This window comes from Notolepis coatsorum (assembly GCF_963971535.1).
Source record: "Notolepis coatsorum genome assembly, contig: SCAFFOLD_2844, whole genome shotgun sequence".
NCBI lineage: Eukaryota > Metazoa > Chordata > Actinopteri > Aulopiformes > Paralepididae > Notolepis > Notolepis coatsorum.
Window position 1 is genome coordinate 1 of NW_028170276.1, and position 17500 is coordinate 17500.

General features: G+C 48.8%; 1 protein-coding gene across 1 annotated transcript; it reads right to left on the reverse strand.

Annotated features, from left to right (window-relative positions):
* Positions 1 to 13482: 13482 nt before the first annotated feature.
* Positions 13483 to 16550, reverse strand: LOC311248567 (uncharacterized protein; the record flags this gene model as incomplete). Its single annotated transcript, XM_084339430.1, has 6 exons — positions 16479 to 16550; positions 15131 to 15214; positions 14865 to 15005; positions 14379 to 14553; positions 13758 to 13843; positions 13483 to 13572 (listed from the first exon to the last, which is right to left on the reverse strand). Coding segments are annotated over exons 2-6 (555 nt in total), but the record flags the coding sequence as incomplete, so codon positions are not given.
* Between the last annotated feature and the right edge of the window lie 950 nt (positions 16551 to 17500).

Genomic DNA, 17500 nt, shown 5'->3' on the forward strand with positions numbered 1-17500 from the left:
TCAGGCCTGGAATCACACTCCACAGGGCCCCCTGGTCGCAGCCACTCGAGTGCCCCATCCAGGCCCCCGCTTACCCCCCTGAAGGGCCCCATCCAGCCCTCATGCCCTGCTTACCCCCCTGAAGGGCCCCATCCAGACCTCATGCCCCGCTTACCCCCCTGAGGGGCCCCATCCAGCCCTCATGCCCCGCTTACCCCCCTGATGGGCCCCATCCAGCCATCATGCCCCGCTTACCCCCCTGAAGGGCCCCATCCAGCCCTCATGCCCTGCTTACCCCCCTGAAGGGCCCCATCCAGCCCTCATGCCCTGCTTACCCCCCTGAGGGGCCCCATCCAGCCCTCATGCCCCGCGTACCCCCCTGATGGGCCCCATCCAGCCCTCATGCCCTGCTTACCCCCCTGAAGGGCCCCATCCAGCCCTCATGCCCCGCTTACCCCCCTGAGGGGCCCCATCCAGCCCTCATGCCCCGCTTACCCCCCTGAGGGGCCCCATCCAGCCCTCATGCCTCGCTTACCCCCCTGAGGGGCCCCATCCAGCCCTCATGCCCCGCTTACCCCCCTGAAGGGCCCCATCCAGCCCTCATGCCCCGCTTACCCCCCTGAAGGGCCCCATCCAGCCCTCATGCCCCGCTTACCCCCCTGAGGGGCCCCATCCAGCCCTCATGCCCCGCTTACCCCCCTGATGGGCCCCATCCAGCCCTCATGCCTCGCTTACCCCCCTGATGGGCCCCATCCAGCCCTCATGCCTCGCTTACCCCCCTGAGGGGCCCCATCCAGCCCTCATGCCTCGCTTACCCCCCTGATGGGCCCCATCCAGCCCTCATGCCTCGCTTACCCCCCTGATGGGCCCCATCCAGCCCTCATGCCTCGCTTACCCCCCTGAGGGGCCCCATCCAGCCCTCATGCCTCGCTTACCCCCCTGAGGGGCCCCATCCAGCCCTCATGCCCCGCTTACCCCCCTGAAGGGCCCCATCCAGACCTCATGCCCTGCTTACCCCCCTGAAGGGCCCTCATCCAGCCCTCATGCCCCGCTTACCCCCCTGAGGGGCCCCATCCAGCCCTCATGCCTCGCTTACCCCCCCTGAGGGGCCCCATCCAGCCCTCATGCCCCGCTTACCCCCCTGAAAGGCCCCATCCAGCCCTCATGCCCTGCTTACCCCCCTGAAGGGCCCCATCCAGCCCTCATGCCCCGCTTACCCCCCTGAAGGGCCCCATCCAGCCCTCATGCCCCGCTTACCCCCCTGAAGGGCCCCATCCAGCCCTCATGCCCTGCTTACCCCCCTGAAGGGCCCCATCCAGCCCTCATGCCCCGCTTACCCCCCTGAAGGGCCCCATCCAGCCCTCATGCCTCGCTTACCCCCCTGATGGGCCCCATCCAGCCCTCATGCCTCGCTTACCCCCCTGAGGGGCCCCATCCAGCCCTCATGCCTCGCTTACCCCCCTGATGGGCCCCATCCAGCCCTCATGCCCTGCTTACCCCCCTGAGGGGCCCCATCCAGCCCTCATGCCCCGCTTACCCCCCTGAATGGCCCCATCCAGACCTCATGCCCTGCTTACCCCCCTGAAGGGCCCTCATCCAGCCCTCATGCCCCGCTTACCCCCCTGAGGGGCCCCATCCATCCCTCATGCCCTGCTTACCCCCCTGAAGGGCCCCATCCAGCCCTCATGCCCCGCTTACCCCCCTGAGGGGCCCCATCCAGCCCTCATGCCCTGCTTACCCCCCTGAGGGGCCCCATCCAGCCCTCATGCCCCGCGTACCCCCCTGAAGGGCCCCATCCAGCCCTCATGCCCCGCGTACCCCCCTGAAGGGCCCTCATCCAGCCCTCATGCCCTGCTTACCCCCCTGAAGGGCCCCATCCAGCCCTCATGCCCTGCTTACCCCCCTGAAGGGCCCCATCCAGCCCTCATGCCCTGCTTACCCCCCTGAAGGGCCCCATCCAGCCCTCATGCCCCGCGTACCCCCCTGAAGGGCCCTCATCCAGCCCTCATGCCCTGCTTACCCCCCTGAAGGGCCCCATCCAGCCCTCATGCCCTGCTTACCCCCCTGAAGGGCCCTCATCCAGCCTTACCCCCGCCCCAAAAAGCAATCCAACATTAACAAGCTAATTTCAGCTAAAGCTAATTACAGCTAACCACAAGCTAATTACAGCTAACCACAAGTTAATTACAGCTAAAACTAACTGCATCTAAAGCTAACTACAACAAACAAAAGCTAATTACAGCTAACCACAAGCTAATTACGTTTAAAGCTAACCACAAGCTAATTGGCTCCAATAAGGCCAATGCACCTGAGGTGTGGATACGTTTATCTGAAGGTTTCTAAGTACTCTACCCCACAGTCCAACACTCAGTGCTGTTAGGTTTCCCACTAACGCTGTGCCCGGGCCGCAGCTCCCCTGGAGCAGGTCACCAGCGTCACCCACTCACGGGTGCTTCCAAGGTGGTTAGTGCAGGATGGGGAGTGTAGTTACCTCATCTTGCCCTCCGCAGTGAGCCTCATCAACGAGGCTCGGGACCCTCCCTGACGCCCCCCACGGTGTCACATTAACACACCCCTACTGGATCACACAGGGACGTTCCGGAAGCCAAGTTCCAGAGCAGCTCTCAACATAACAAGTCCAACGAGAAACAGAGAAGAAGAAAAAACAAGCGTATCAAAACGAAGCAGGCTATTCTTCTCGGTCCTCGCTCCACAATAGTGGAACAAACTCCCCACCAGTCAGGACAGCTGAAACCCGGCCAATTCTCCACCATCGACTAAAAACACACCTCTTCAAACAATATCTGAAATAATATCAGAAAGAATTATAATAAAAATAAACCTTACTTACTCTTATGTACCCTAATTAGAGCTGTCCCCGACTAAGGATTTCGATAGTCGACTGTGATTGGCCGAAATTAGCCGATAGTCGACTATTAGTCGACAATGAAAAAAGAAACTGGGAAAAAAAAGTATTATTATTATAAATGTTTTTATCATTCCATTTGGGCTGTGGGGGGTGCTTAATGTCTGAAGGAGTCGATGGAAGGCTTCTTGTTCTCTGTGAAAGCATGCAGTTGGTCCACTGATGGATACATCTTGATATTTGTCTAGTCTAGGGTGACCACCTGTCCCGCGACTCGCGTCTAGTGTGAACGATTGTGGGTCATGCGCATGCGTGCGCCATGCGTGCCAGCAGGTAGTAGAATTTCGCAGAACACTGTTTCAGATGATCCCCAAAAGGTAGAATGCAGGATCTGCCACTGACAGGAGCTTCACCCATGGAGGAGAGGGGGACGTCACGTATAGTTGTTCAGAGGAGCGCCTCTTCAGCAAGTCTGGCCCGACTATTATTTAGAACTGAATCAGAGGGTCGGTTTGTTATAATAACAGAATACACGGGGAGTATCGCCGGGACACTGTCCAGAGGGAAGGGGGCAATAGAATCCGGAGGCTAATATCCCCAAAACCGGAGGTGAGTTTAATAAGATTAATAACAAAATGAGCTATATATAGCCTACCGTCTGCGTCGAATATGATATATAGGCATTTAAATAATAAATACATTTATTTAATTTTAATTAGCAATTTTTTTTTTTCTTTTTTTTTTGCCCCCCCCCCCCCCCCCCCCCCCCCCCCTACGTGTCCCGCATTGTCCCGCAAAAGCAGTGCTGCTGTCCTGCGACTGAACCATTTTGACCTGGTCACCCTAGTCTAGTCTAGTGTGTTCATTAGATGGTGAAATCCTCTTTCAGTGCCTCTGTGCCTGTTTTCGTTGGCAGTTAGCCTCTGGTATATGTGCCATTAGCGTTAGCTCTTTTCTTTTGGAAAAATGTTTCTTTTTTTTTACTAAGAGGTTGGCAGTCGACTACGGCTCCTTTCGATCGATTAGTAGACTATTCGACTAATAGGGGTCAGCCCTAACCCTAATACTATGCTACTTTTCTTATACTACTACATATCTTGCTAATAATATTAGTTAAGGATCAGTGGCATTGTTCGTCAAATAATATCGAGCTTGAGTGTTACACTCTTGAGTGCATAGTAGTATATACAATCAACACATACCTTGTTCATACTTTTCGCACATAACTGCTCGGGGTCGAACAGTACGCATTTGAACTGTACACCGCTCAGCACGACCTCCACGGTTCGGGGCATGTGTGTGTATTGTTGGGTTCAGGGGATGCGCCAAAAAAAAAGTACGAAATAAAGGAAAGTCTAGTGCTGGTTGAGTATAATCTGCATACTTTATGTTGATGGCCTTTGTCTATAATGTGGCCACAAAAATAGAAAGGTTTAATTATTTAGTTTGTTTGCACTAAGTTAATACTTTGACAAATGTAGCCTACTGCCTCTCCCGAGTGCGGGTCAACACTGTGCAGCTGGGTGCGGACTACGCAGCCATGGCAGCTGACCAGTGCACGGACATGGACATCCAGGCATCCAGGACGGCCACGACAGGACTGAGACTGGAGGAGGTGGCGTTCCTGGGCCCTCATTTATCAACAGCTCTTAGAAAGGCTTCTACTTTCGTTCGTAAGTAAGGAATTTAGAATGTGTGCAAGCACAAAAAAAACGGGATTTATCACACGTGCGTACACAGGTCGTACGCACACCTGTCTTGATAAATATCACTTTGATCCTACGCTGGAGCTCGTGCACAGTTTTATGCATTTGCATACCAGAACCGCCCCGATTATCCATATATGGTAATCGAACACCCCCATGGGATGTGAAATAATGGACTGACCCGAGCGAACTCTGAGAGATTGTTCACAGAGGCGCTGCCGAACCAAGATATAATATGATGTGTATAATATAATGTGTGTAGAGGCATATGATACAATCTATTTTGTTGTCGGTATTAGGTAGCCTATATGAATTACATATAATAGCAGCCAGCCCATAGCCTACATTATGCAACAGTAACTTGCACATATATAATAACACACAGCCCTGCGATGCCTGCATACAGTAAACTAACTTGATCATTAATCTAGCTGTTGTATCTTTACGCTTATGAAAACATTAAATAATATGTATATAGAGGAGAAGGCTCAATTGTGCTAGCCTAAGCATAGCATGCAGGGGTCCACAGATCTGGAACAAGCTTGACGAAAATCTAAAAATGACTAATACCTTTAAAACCTTTAAAAAATCACTGAAAGAGGAACTGCTAAAATCATATCTCTAATTAAAATTATAACTTAGGAATAAAATTGTCTGTATTATTTATCTCTGTTATATGTCAGTTAGTAGGTAGGTGTGTAAACCTACTCACGTTGTATTGTTTTGTTTTGTTTTGTTTTTTGTTATAGTTTTGTTGTTTATATTCTGTTTGTATCTGTGATCAGGCTCCTCCTCCAAAAGCTTTAAATAGCTTCTTGGGAGACCTGGCACATGCACACAATTTGCGACATTGATATCACATGAGGATACTCACATGTAAATGTATCGTGTGTGTGTGTGAATAAATTCATTCATCCATAGGCTATAGGCCTAGCTTTGCATTAATAGCCTATATTCTCAAATTGCATTTAATGGCTATCCAACTCGAGTCCTCGCTATCCTCACGGACGGACCAGTATACCTTTATATCATATCATATTCATATTCATATCATAGTTTACTCTATCAGCCTACCAGCATGTAATACGTTCTTTAATTGTTAGAACTCAACTCGTTATTATTTTGCGCACAGATTGCAGAAATACGGGAACGTTTTGATTTAGGCTTTGAGATTGTAAAACGAAAATAAGTGAAATTCTGTAAGCAGAATACAAGTCATGATATCACCCACACGATATATGCTCTGTATCCAGAGCATGTATGCTTTTTTTTAATCTTTTTTCCCCCACCTTTTTCCTCCGATTTTCTCCCATCCCAATGTTAGTCGTTATGCCAATTCCCAATCCCCTTCCTGGTCGCTGCACACTTACCCCCCACAGTCGGTCTGGGAGACTGGAGGCTATCACGTGCTTCCTCCGACACACGTCTAGCCAATCAACCGCTTCTTTTCACCTGGCAGCGCGGATTCTCACTGAGAGGGCGTAGCGTGTGGAAGGATCACACTATCCCACTTAGATCCTATCCGCGCTTAGCAGGCGCCCCGACCGAACTGTAGGAGTCGCTGTTTACAACGACCCGGACCCACCCCGCCAGCTTCTCCCACCCTCTAATACTGCCAATCAGACCCGGCGCCATGGGCGGGCTTTAGGGGGCCTGGCCCGCCCACTGAGTCAGCTGTGCCCGCCCTGGCGAAATGACTAACCTCGTTCCCAGTTGTATCTCCTCCGTGAGATAAAGCCTGGTAAAGAACTCCGTATGGGGCTGCGGCACTGCAGATGTACCCTACTCAAAGAACTACGAAATGACCCGCCCTACTCTGCCTGTGATTGGCTTACACTGATTCCTAGTTTCCTACTACCCAGTCGGAGCTCTGCTACTACCTAGCCAATGTAACATACTAGCCAATCACAGGCAGAGTAGTGTGTACTGTACTCATACCGGCGTCGCCATCTTTGAAAAGTTAGCGTAGCTAAATATAATGAATAATTATGGACATCAGACGTTTTTTTTTTTTAAGTACAACAGCTGGGTCGGAGAATCGTGAGAAAACGGGCAGCGCAGGAGGATGTGCCAGTTCGGGCCACAGCAGCACTGTCACTGATCTGATCATCTGAATAATAACACAACTACAAGCAGTGCCACTCCCCCTAGTAGCGTGGGCTCTGATGTCAACAACAACACTGCTAGCATTCATGCTAGGAGCAGCTACGGGCCATTGCAGGCTACTACAGCGCCAAGAGATCTTGGTACTGAGAAGCCCAACAACAGAATAAAGCAAGACATTTCCTACACACCTTTTCTCTGGGAAAAAATATCATTCTGCAGTGCACTCTGCAGCTCCTGGTATGGAAGATTTGACTGGCTGGAATACTCAATTCAGGCAGATGCTGCATTTAGCTTCCCATGCAGGTACAGCTGTATATCTGTATGTTGTGTATGTCATAAATGTCATGATGAATTGAAAATGGGGGACCCTGATGTAAACAAGACGAAAGTCTTTCTCTGGTCTGCATCCCCTTAAGAATTGTGTGTATTGAGCTGTACTGTACTGTACCCATTCTGCAATCTGTTAATAAAGTTTTCAATCAATCAGGATGTTTCAGCACATACAGTAGGTGTTTAGTCTCAGCAGCACAAACAGTAGGTGTTTAGTTTCAGCAGCACATACAGTAGGTGTTTAGTCTCAGCAGCACAAACAGTAGGTGTTTGACCTGACTCCCACTGCCATGCCTCCCACCCACAAAGCAGGCAACTCCTTGGATCTCATATTTTCCCGTAACTCCAGCATCATTAACACCACGGTAACTCCCCTACATGTATCTGACCATTCCTTCATATCCTTCTCACTAACTCTCATGCTTAACCGAAAGGTCTTCACCCCAACTCAAACAGTCTCACTCAGACGCAACCTGCCCTCCCTATCCCCCTCCACCCTCTCCTCTGACATACTATCCGCTCTACCTCTGAGTGACACCTTCTCTGCTCTCTCCACAGAGATGGCAACCTCCACCCTCCTTTCAGCCCTTGCAACCTCCTTCAACAAGCTCTGTCCCCTCGTTGAGAAACCTGCCCGTCGTTCCCCACCCAGTCCATGGCTGACAGATCCAGTGAGAGAACAAAGACAGGTCCTGAGAGCAGCTGAAAGGAAGTATAGAAAGTCACGCCTCACTGCTGACATCGACACATATCACAACCTCTTGTTAACATTCTCCAAAACCATCACTAATGCCAAAGCTTCTTTCTTCCACCATAGGATCGAGGCCTCTGCCAAGAATCTTCGCAAACTGCATGCTACCATGTCCTCCCTCCTCACTCCCCCCCCACCCCCCCCTCCCTCATCTTTCTCTGCCGAAGACTTTGCGATCTTCTTTGAGGAAAAAGTGGAGAACATCCGCAGCTCCTTCTCCCAACCCCCACCCATTCCAAATGCTGAATCGAGAACCTCATCCTTCACTCTGTCATCTTTCTCTCCCATTACAGAAGCAGAGACCCTGACACTGGTAACGTCGAACCGTCCGACTACTTGCCAGCTGGACCAGCTACCCTCCCCACTCCTCCAGACCATAGCACCGGACATCCTCCCATTCCTAACGGCAACCATCAACTCCTCACTCAACTCGGGGGTGGTCCCTACCTCCCTAAAACAAGCCAGAGTCACGCCGCTCATAAAAAAACCAACCCTGAACCCTACCGTCATAGGCAACTACCGTCCTGTCTCTCTTCTCTCCTTCCTTTCTAAAACACTTGAACGTGCTGTATCCAACCAACTTACTGCTTATCTCTTACAGAATGACCTCCTAGACCCTAATCAGTCAGGCTTCAGGACTGGTCACTCCACAGAGACAGCCCTCATTGCGGTCACAGAGGCACTTCACTTAGCAAAAGCGAAAGGCCTCTCCTCTGTCCTGATTCTCCTAGATCTATCTGCAGCCTTCGACACAGTCAACCACCAGATCCTCCTTGCGGCCCTCGCAGGAATGGGAGTGGCTGGCTCTGCGCTGACATGGCTGTCATCATACCTCAATGACCGCTCCTACCAAGTGTCATGGAGAGGGACCCTGTCGGCCACCCGCCCCCTGCGGACGGGTGTCCCCCAGGGCTCGGTTTTAGGACCCCTTCTCTTCTCCCTCTACACTAAATCACTGGGTAACATTATCACGTCTCATGGCTTCTCCTACCATTGTTATGCCGACGATACTCAACTCTTCCTCTCCTTCCCTCCCTCAGATATCCACGTCTCTGAGCGGATCTCGGCCTGTCTGTCCGACATCTCCGCCTGGATGACGTCCAACCACCTCAAACTGAACCTAAGCAAAACAGAATTGCTCCACCTGCCGGCCAAATCCTCCCCCCTAACCGACCTTTCAATCACAGTCGACAATGCAGCTGTGACTGCGTCCCCGACCGCCAAGAACCTTGGTGTTGTCCTCGACGACCAGTTGAACTTCTCTGCTCACATCGCAGCGACGACCAGAACCTGCCGATTCCTCCTGAGCAACGTCAGAAGGATCCGCCCCTTCCTGACAAAAGAAGCCACCCAACTCCTCGTCCAATCAACAGTCATCTCCCGCCTCGACTACTGCAATGCACTGCTCGCTGGCCTCCCGGCCACTGCCACTAAGCCTCTTCAACTCATTCAGAACGCAGCGGCCCGCCTGATCTCAAACCTACCGAAGTCGGCCCATGTCACCCCACTTCTTAGGGACCTGCACTGGCTCCCCATTGCTGCACGAATCCGCTTCAAGGCCCTCGACCTAGCATACCGTGCGGCAAAGGGAACCGCTCCCGCCTACCTCCGGTCAATGGTGTCTAACTACACACCCTCAAGACCCCTACGCTCTGCATCTTCTGGCCGCCTCAGACCTACTCCTATCCAAGCTCCGGGAGGGTCATCAAAGAGAAGTCGCCTATTCTCAGTCCTTGCCCCACAATGGTGGAATGAACTACCCACCCCAGTTAGGACAGCCGAATCACGTCCAATCTTTCGCCGTCGACTAAAGACGCACTTCTTCAACCATTATCTGAATTAAAAAAAAAAAAAAAAAAAAAAAAAAAAAAAAAATCTAACCCTAACTAACCGTACTGTCATGCACTTGTCCTAATAAACTAACCTACACTGTAGCACTCAACACTTTGATGAACATTGTTACTCAGCTGATAGAGTTGTGCCCTTCCTGATGGCTTGTCGTACAGAACTTGTAAGTCGCTTTGGATAAAAGCGTCAGCTAAATGACAAAATGACTAAATGTAAATGTGTTTAGTTTCAGCAGCACATACAGTAGGTGTTTAGTTTCAGCAGCACATACAGTAGGTGTTTAGTTTCAGCAGCACATACAGTAGGTGTTTAGTCTCAGCAGCACATACAGTAGGTGTTTAGTTTCAGCAGCACATACAGTAGGTGTTTAGTTTCAGCAGCACATACAGTAGGTGTTTAGTCTCAGCAGCACATACAGTAGGTGTTTAGTCTCAGCAGCACATACAGTAGGTGTTTAGTTTCAGCAGCACATACAGTAGGTGTTTAGTTTCAGCAGCACATACAGTAGGTGTTTAGTTTCAGCAGCACATACAGTAGGTGTTTAGTTTCAGAATCACATACAGTATGTGTTTAGTTTCAGCAGCACATACAGTAGGTGTTTAGTTTCAGCAGCACATACAGTAGGTGTTTAGTTTCAGAATCACATACAGTAGGTGTTTAGTTTCAGCAGCACATACAGTAGGTGTTTAGTCTCAGCATCACATACAGTAGGTGTTTAGTTTCAGCAGCACATACAGTGTTTAGTTTCAGCAGCACATACAGTAGGTGTTTAGTTTCAGCAGCACATACAGTAGGTGTTTAGTTTCAGCAGCACATACAGTAGGTGTTTAGTCTCAGCAGCACATACAGTAGGTGTTTAGTCTCAGCAGCACATACAGTAGGTGTTTAGTTTCAGCAGCACATACAGTAGGTGTTTAGTTTCAGCAGCACATACAGTAGGTGTTTAGTTTCAGCAGCACATACAGTAGGTGTTTAGTTTCAGCAGCACAAACAGTAGGTGTTTAGTTTCAGCAGCACAAACAGTATGTCTTTAGTCTCAGCAGCACATACAGTAGGTGTTTAGTTTCAGCAGCACAAACAGTAGGTGTTTAGTTTCAGCAGCACAAACAGTATGTCTTTAGTTTCAGCAGCACATACAGTAGGTGTTTAGTCTCAGCAGCACATACAGTAGGTGTTTAGTTTCAGCAGCACATACAGTAGGTGTTTAGTTTCAGAATCACATACAGTAGGTGTTTAGTTTCAGCAGCACATACAGTAGGTGTTTAGTTTCAGCAGCACATACAGTATGTCTTTACTTTCAGCAGCACATACAGTAGGTGTTTAGTCTCAGCAGCACATACAGTAGGTGTTTAGTTTCAGCAGCACATACAGTAGGTGTTTAGTTTCAGCAGCACATACAGTAGGTGTTTAGTTTCAGCAGCACATACAGTAGGTGTTTAGTCTCAGCAGCACATACAGTAGGTGTTTAGTTTCAGCAGCACATACAGTAGGTGTTTAGTCTCAGCAGCACATACAGTAGGTGTTTAGTCTCAGCAGCACATACAGTGGGTGTTTAGTTTCAGCAGCACATACAGTAGGTGTTTAGTCTCAGCAGCACATACAGTAGGTGTTTAGTTTCAGCAGCACATACAGTAGGTGTTTAGTCTCAGCAGCACATACAGTAGGTGTTTAGTTTCAGCAGCACATACAGTAGGTGTTTAGTTTCAGCAGCACATACAGTAGGTGTTTAGTTTCAGCAGCACATACAGTAGGTGTTTAGTTTCAGCAGCACATACAGTAGGTGTTTAGTTTCAGCAGCACATACAGTAGGTGTTTAGTTTCAGCAGCACATACAGTAGGTGTTTAGTTTCAGCAGCACATACAGTAGGTGTTTAGTCTCAGCAGCACATACAGTAGGTGTTTAGTTTGAGAGGAATTTTGTTTGCTTTTTTATGCACCTTATTTTTGTCAGTTCAGTTCAGTTTGTCAGTGAATTCAAAAGTGTTGAATAAATGGAGACCCTCCAAAGATATATATCCGTTCAGTCTGTTTTTGTCTAAGTGAATGTTCTTAAGAGAGAGAGAAATTAGATTTTTCAGTTGCCTCCCTGCTGTTTAGTTCAGCACTGTGGGCAGCACCAAGCAAGCCACAGCGCCACTGTCCCAGCTGAAACAGATGAAAGGGAACCTGTTATGTTGAAAAATCATTGCCCCCCCGAGAACATTTTATGCCCCCCCACTCATTTGTTTCTGCAGCCTGGTCTGCTGCCAATAGACCTATCTCAAACCCTGCCCCTTTTCTTGATCCTCCAATCACAGCTGTCGCTTACCTCGGACAAACTTTGTTTGTACGAGGAAGTCCGAGGTAAGCGACAGCTGTGATTGGAGGATCAAGAAAAGAGGGCAGGGTTTGAGATAGGTCCATTGTATTAGTGTGAACGGCCAGCCAAGCTGGTGACAACCCCGGAGCTGTGAGCTGGATTCGAACAGGCGAATCCTAGCGTCTCCGGGGTTGGTGACGAACGCAATCTCCGCTACGCCACCTGACCGCCCTGCATGTATGCTTTTCATTCATTTAAGACACATTTATTGCAAGGGTTTTGTAATACACATACAGTCAACAAATAACATCTGTTCTCGTTGCAATGCGTTTTTTATTCTTTCTTATAGGAAGGGGGAAGAACACTATATCGTGGGTGTTCATATGACTTGTATTCTGCTTACAGCTTCGGGGTTCCACTTATTCCGTTTAACAATGGCAAAGCCTTTTAAATATTATCAAAACGTTCCCGTATTTCTGCAATATATGCGCAAAATAATAACAAGTTGAGTTACGCGGAGCGCAGTCAGTGCTTATTTCCGCGTTGTAAACATATTCTTCCACCGGGCGCCAGCTACGCATGCTCCGAGCTGTGCGTAGATATACGCACAAAGTCAAGCACAAGTTCAAATTGACAAATCCCACACTTTGCTTAGAAATGATCGTACGCACAAGTTACGCACATATCTGTGCGTACGCAACGTTGATAAATGAGGGCCCAGGACAGTAAGACCACGCTCCTCTGCGATGTCTCCACCGGCGGCGCATTTACTATTCATTAGGGCCGGGGGAAATATCGATACGTAGTAGTATCGCGATACTTTGCGTGGCGATACTGTATCGATACAGGGACGGCAAGTACCGATATTTAATTATTTATTAAAAAAAATATATATATCTTTTTTTTTGTATTTTTTTTGTATAAGGAAGTTGCATTGTTCATTTCAATACCTGTAATAGTACAGTAGTCCACACACACACACACACACACACACACACACACACACACACACACACACACACACACACACACACACACACACACACACACACACACACACACACACACACACACACACACACACACACACACACACGTGTACATTCAGTTAAGGAATATGGAATATGACTGTAATACAAACAGTTCAGTTTGTCAGGTACATGCAACACAGATTACAGTGTTGACATCCGTCTGCTTGAGAAAATACCATGTTCTGCAATAAAAATGATTGAAGTGAGATGAACAGACTGAACATTATTTTATTAGATAAAACATGTTGGCAAAGTTTTACTTTGTGACTCAAGTGTGGTGATAGTATCGTATCGCGAGGCCTCTGGTGATTCCCACCCCTACTATTCATGCCTTGTCGCACCCGGGGGTGAAGGCGTCGGTTAAGCTGGTGGGGGCCAAGTTCGTCTCGCCGGACCTCAGGAAGGACGTCAAGGGGTGGGCAGCCTCTTGTGTAGCGTGCCAGCGCGCCAAGGCACACTAAGGCCCCGCTGGGGCCATTTCTCATCCCGGAGAGACGTTTTGATCACGTCAACGTGGACCTGGTGGGTCCGCTGCCCCCCTCCCAGGGGTTCCCTCACCTACTAACTATGGTGGACAGGACCACCAGGTGGCCGGAGGCTGTGCCCCTCTCATCCACTACATCGGCAGACGTGGCTCGGGCGTCGTTCATCTCCACCTGGGTTGCCCGTGGGTCAGCCGCTAAGAGTCCCTTGGGAGTCCCTCCCAGGTGCCACGGCCCCCTGGTCAGCTGCTCCTCCTTGCTTGGCCGTCCGCGACGCCGCCAGCACTTTCGCTCCCGTGCCCGCACATCACTGTCTTCCCCTGTCCTGCATCCCCAAGGACTTGATGTCAGCCCCGTACGCGTTCATCCGCCGCGATGCCCACCGTTCTCCACTCCAGGCTCCGTACGATGGGCCCTTCCGGGTCCTGGAAGCGGGACCCGAGAGCTTTATGGTGGACAGAGGGGGGCTTCAGGAGCGGATATCGGTGGACCGTTTGAAGCCTGCACATGTGACCCCAGACGGGCCAGTGGAGCTGGCTCAGCCCCGACAGCGCGGCCGTCCACCCAACCCCACTCCTGCCACAAGCTCGCGGCCCGTGTCTGCCTCTACCCCGGCAGCGGCGCCTGCCTCTCCCCCAGTCCAGCCTCGCCGCCGGCGCAGACAGCCACCGGCTCGTGCCCTTCCCCCTTCCCCTCATGTGGTCAGGCCTCGTACGAGGGGCTGAGTACTTTGGGGTTTTTGTATGGGTTGGGGTTGCAGGGTATGTCTACTCTGGGTGTTCGGGGGAGGGCCTGTGTGGTGTCACATTGAGGGAGTCTCTCACTCCAGAGTTGAAGGGTCACAGGGGAGGAGATATAGGGCAGTGGTAAGTGTGTGTACGGGGTGGTTTGCCATTGAATAAAGTTGGAAGGAACCTGAAGGAAACCTGCATCGCCTCTTCCTTTGACTTCCACAACACAGTATATAATGTCCTCCTCACCTGTGTGTGCAGCTGCTGTTGCAGCCGAGACACTTGGTTCCACTTGGTCCCGCATGTCACTGTGTGCCCTGGTGTGTGCCAAATAAACCGCCTGGTCCCTCAGTTCCTGGATCTGTCCCTGTGCCCTCTCTCTGTCGGCACGCTCAGTCTCAAAGTCCTCGGTGTAGATGAGGACCTGGAGGAGGGAGAAGGAGAGAGGCACGTCATTCACTTATTTCACTTACTGTCTCTTAAAGTTATCTATTTATATCTATTTTTTAACCCTTTCACTATCATACTACAGAAGGTTAACCCTTTCACTACCACACTACAGAAGGTTAACCATTTCACTACCACACTATAGACGGTTAACCCTTTGTCGCGTAGGAGTGACATGGTTAACCTTCTGTATTGTCGCAGTGAAAGGGTTAACCCTTTGACACACGTGGCAGTGAAAAAGTTAACCTCCTGACCGTTCAAGAATGTAGATTTAAATGGCAGTCTGACCTGCTGTTCCAGTGTCTGGATCCGCTCCTTGTTTTGTGTGAGTGTCACTTCCAGCTGTCTCCCCAGCCTCCCGCACTCGCCTTGAACGTACTCATCTCGACTCGATTCGTACTTCTGCCAATTAGTGTTCAAAGATTCCAGCTGAAAAGAAGGCGTAGAGGAGAGAGGGTGGTTTAGACTCCGTTCTGAACCTGCTGTGTATGTCCTTTGCTTTGTTGTCTTAGCGTATTGAGTGAAAAAGATATACACCAAGCTTTGTTTCTCACATATTCCACTCGCTGCTTTAGCTGCAGGTTGTCTTCCTGGAGTTGCGAGACCAGGGCATCCATCTCGTTAGAAGACTCTGGCTTCTAGAGGAGAATAGGGAAACAGAGAGGTGTAAATGAGGTGTAACTCCTCCGAACCAAAGTGGAAATGTCTTTGACTCATATTATGAACAACAACAGGGACATTCCGGAAGCCGACTCCCAGAGCAGCTTTCAACATAACAAGTCCAACGAGAAACAGAGAAGAAAAAAACATTTCCAGAGTAGGTTACTCCTCCAAAGACCTGGAACCAAAATGGAAATTTATTTGGCTCATATTATTTTTTTTTATTTTTGTATAGACAATGTGCACTTACATTAATCATTGTCATGTGAAAACTAGGGCTGTCAGTTTATCGCGTTAATTAGATTAATTAATTACACAGCAAATTATCGCGTTATGAAAATTAACTCAAAATTAATTACAAAAAATGTACAGACTTTTTTTTATATGGTCCATTTGCATGTTCTTGGTAGCTGATTCTAGGGACATCTATGGATCTCAGGGAATGTATTCTCAGTGTCAGAAATAATGTGTCTGTTACTAGGCTTGAGTAAATTGTAATGAACCAAATGAGAATATCAATAAAAACAATTTTTTATCTTTGACTGTGAATAACTCCATGCTAAAATTGACCAGACCTGAAAAATCTAAGTAAATTAATAGATGGAAGATGATTAAACAAAAGGTTCTGTAGATACAGTACTGCATTCTGCCATCCGGACACATGCAATTTGAAATATGATTATAGAATATAGAATATCAGGCATAAAATGGTTATGCGATTAAAATGCGATTAATTTGATTAATTAATTACAAATCCTGTAATTAATTAGATACATTTTTGTAATGGCCTGACAGCACTAGTGAACACATGTTTGATGTACCAAAAGGCCCCACTTCTTTTAAAAGTTGCCTTTCCTCTCATTCACACATGTTGTGGTAATGCTCCAGTGTTGTGTCAATGCAGTGGTCCTTTTTAAATATGATGTAGTACTATACATAAACAGGGACATTGTGTCAATGTACTGCAAGCCACTGTGGGTCCACACTGGGCACAGTCATAATATAGCATTTACAGTTGGATCTGTTTTGTGTCTACTGTAGATGTTTGCCTATTGTCACAAATATGTCACATACAATTCAAGAACATTCAAATATAACTTAAATGTTTAGGTAACATCCATTATGAAAATATTAAGTTCCACGACAACCAACCACGAGATCTATAGGCACACAGGATCTCGCCCAATGCACACAACATGGAAGGCGGCTACCTTCAGGTACAAGACATGCAGTTGTACTCACTTCGGCTTCGTTCCACTTTTGCTTCGTTCCTTTTTGCTTTCTTTCTCCACTCTCAGAGCTGTGTAAAGTGCCCATCTCTCTCCCTCGCTCAGGTTTAGGGTTAGGGTTAGGGTTAGAGTACAGTAATGTGTCTGTATGTTGTGAAGCAGTGTCACTCAGTGGGGAGGAGGGGCCAGGGGGAGGAGGGGCCAGGGGGAGGAGAGGCCACAGGGAGGAGGGGCCACGGGGACGGGGGTCATCTGTGTCACTTTGCCTGTCTGCTCAGATGATGTGTAAGTCTGAAAGTGTCTCTCTCTGTCTGTCTGTCTGTCTGTCTGTCTGTCTGTCTGTCTGTCTGTCTGTCTGTCTGTCTGTCTGTCTGTCTGTATGTCTGTCTGTCTGTCTGTCTGTCTGTCTGTCTGTCTGTCTGTCTGTCTGTCTGTCTGTCTGTCTGTCTGCCTGTCTGTCTGTCTGTCTGTCTGTCTGTCTGTCTGTCTGTCTGTCTGTCTGTCTGTCTGTCTGTCTGTCTGTCTGTCTGTCTGTCTGTCTGTCTGTCTGTCTGTCTGTCTGTCTGTCTGTATGTCTGTCTGTCTGTCTGTCTGTCTGTCTGTCTGTCTGTCTGTCTGTCTGTCTGTCTGTCTGTCTGTCTGTCTGTCTGTCTGTCTGTCTGTCTGTCTCTCAATTCAATTCAATTCAAATGGGCTTTATTGACATGGGAAACATACGTTTACATTGCCAAAGCCAAACAAAACAAAACAATCAAACAGAGAAAACAAAAGGAATCAGTACATTACAGACGGATTTTCTTGTACAGTCTTTATGGTGGTTGTATTCCGCTGGATGTCCTTTTCTTGTCACAGCAGCTCACACATCTTGCTGCTGTGTTTGCACATTCTTGTATTTCTCCCAGTAGGTATGGGAGTTTTGAGTTATTGTCCATGTTTTCAAAGTCTCTTTGGGTGTTTGCAATTTGTGGGAAGTATATGTCTCTGATGTCTTGGTATAGTGGGCAGGTTGAAGTATATGTCTCTGATGTCTTGGTA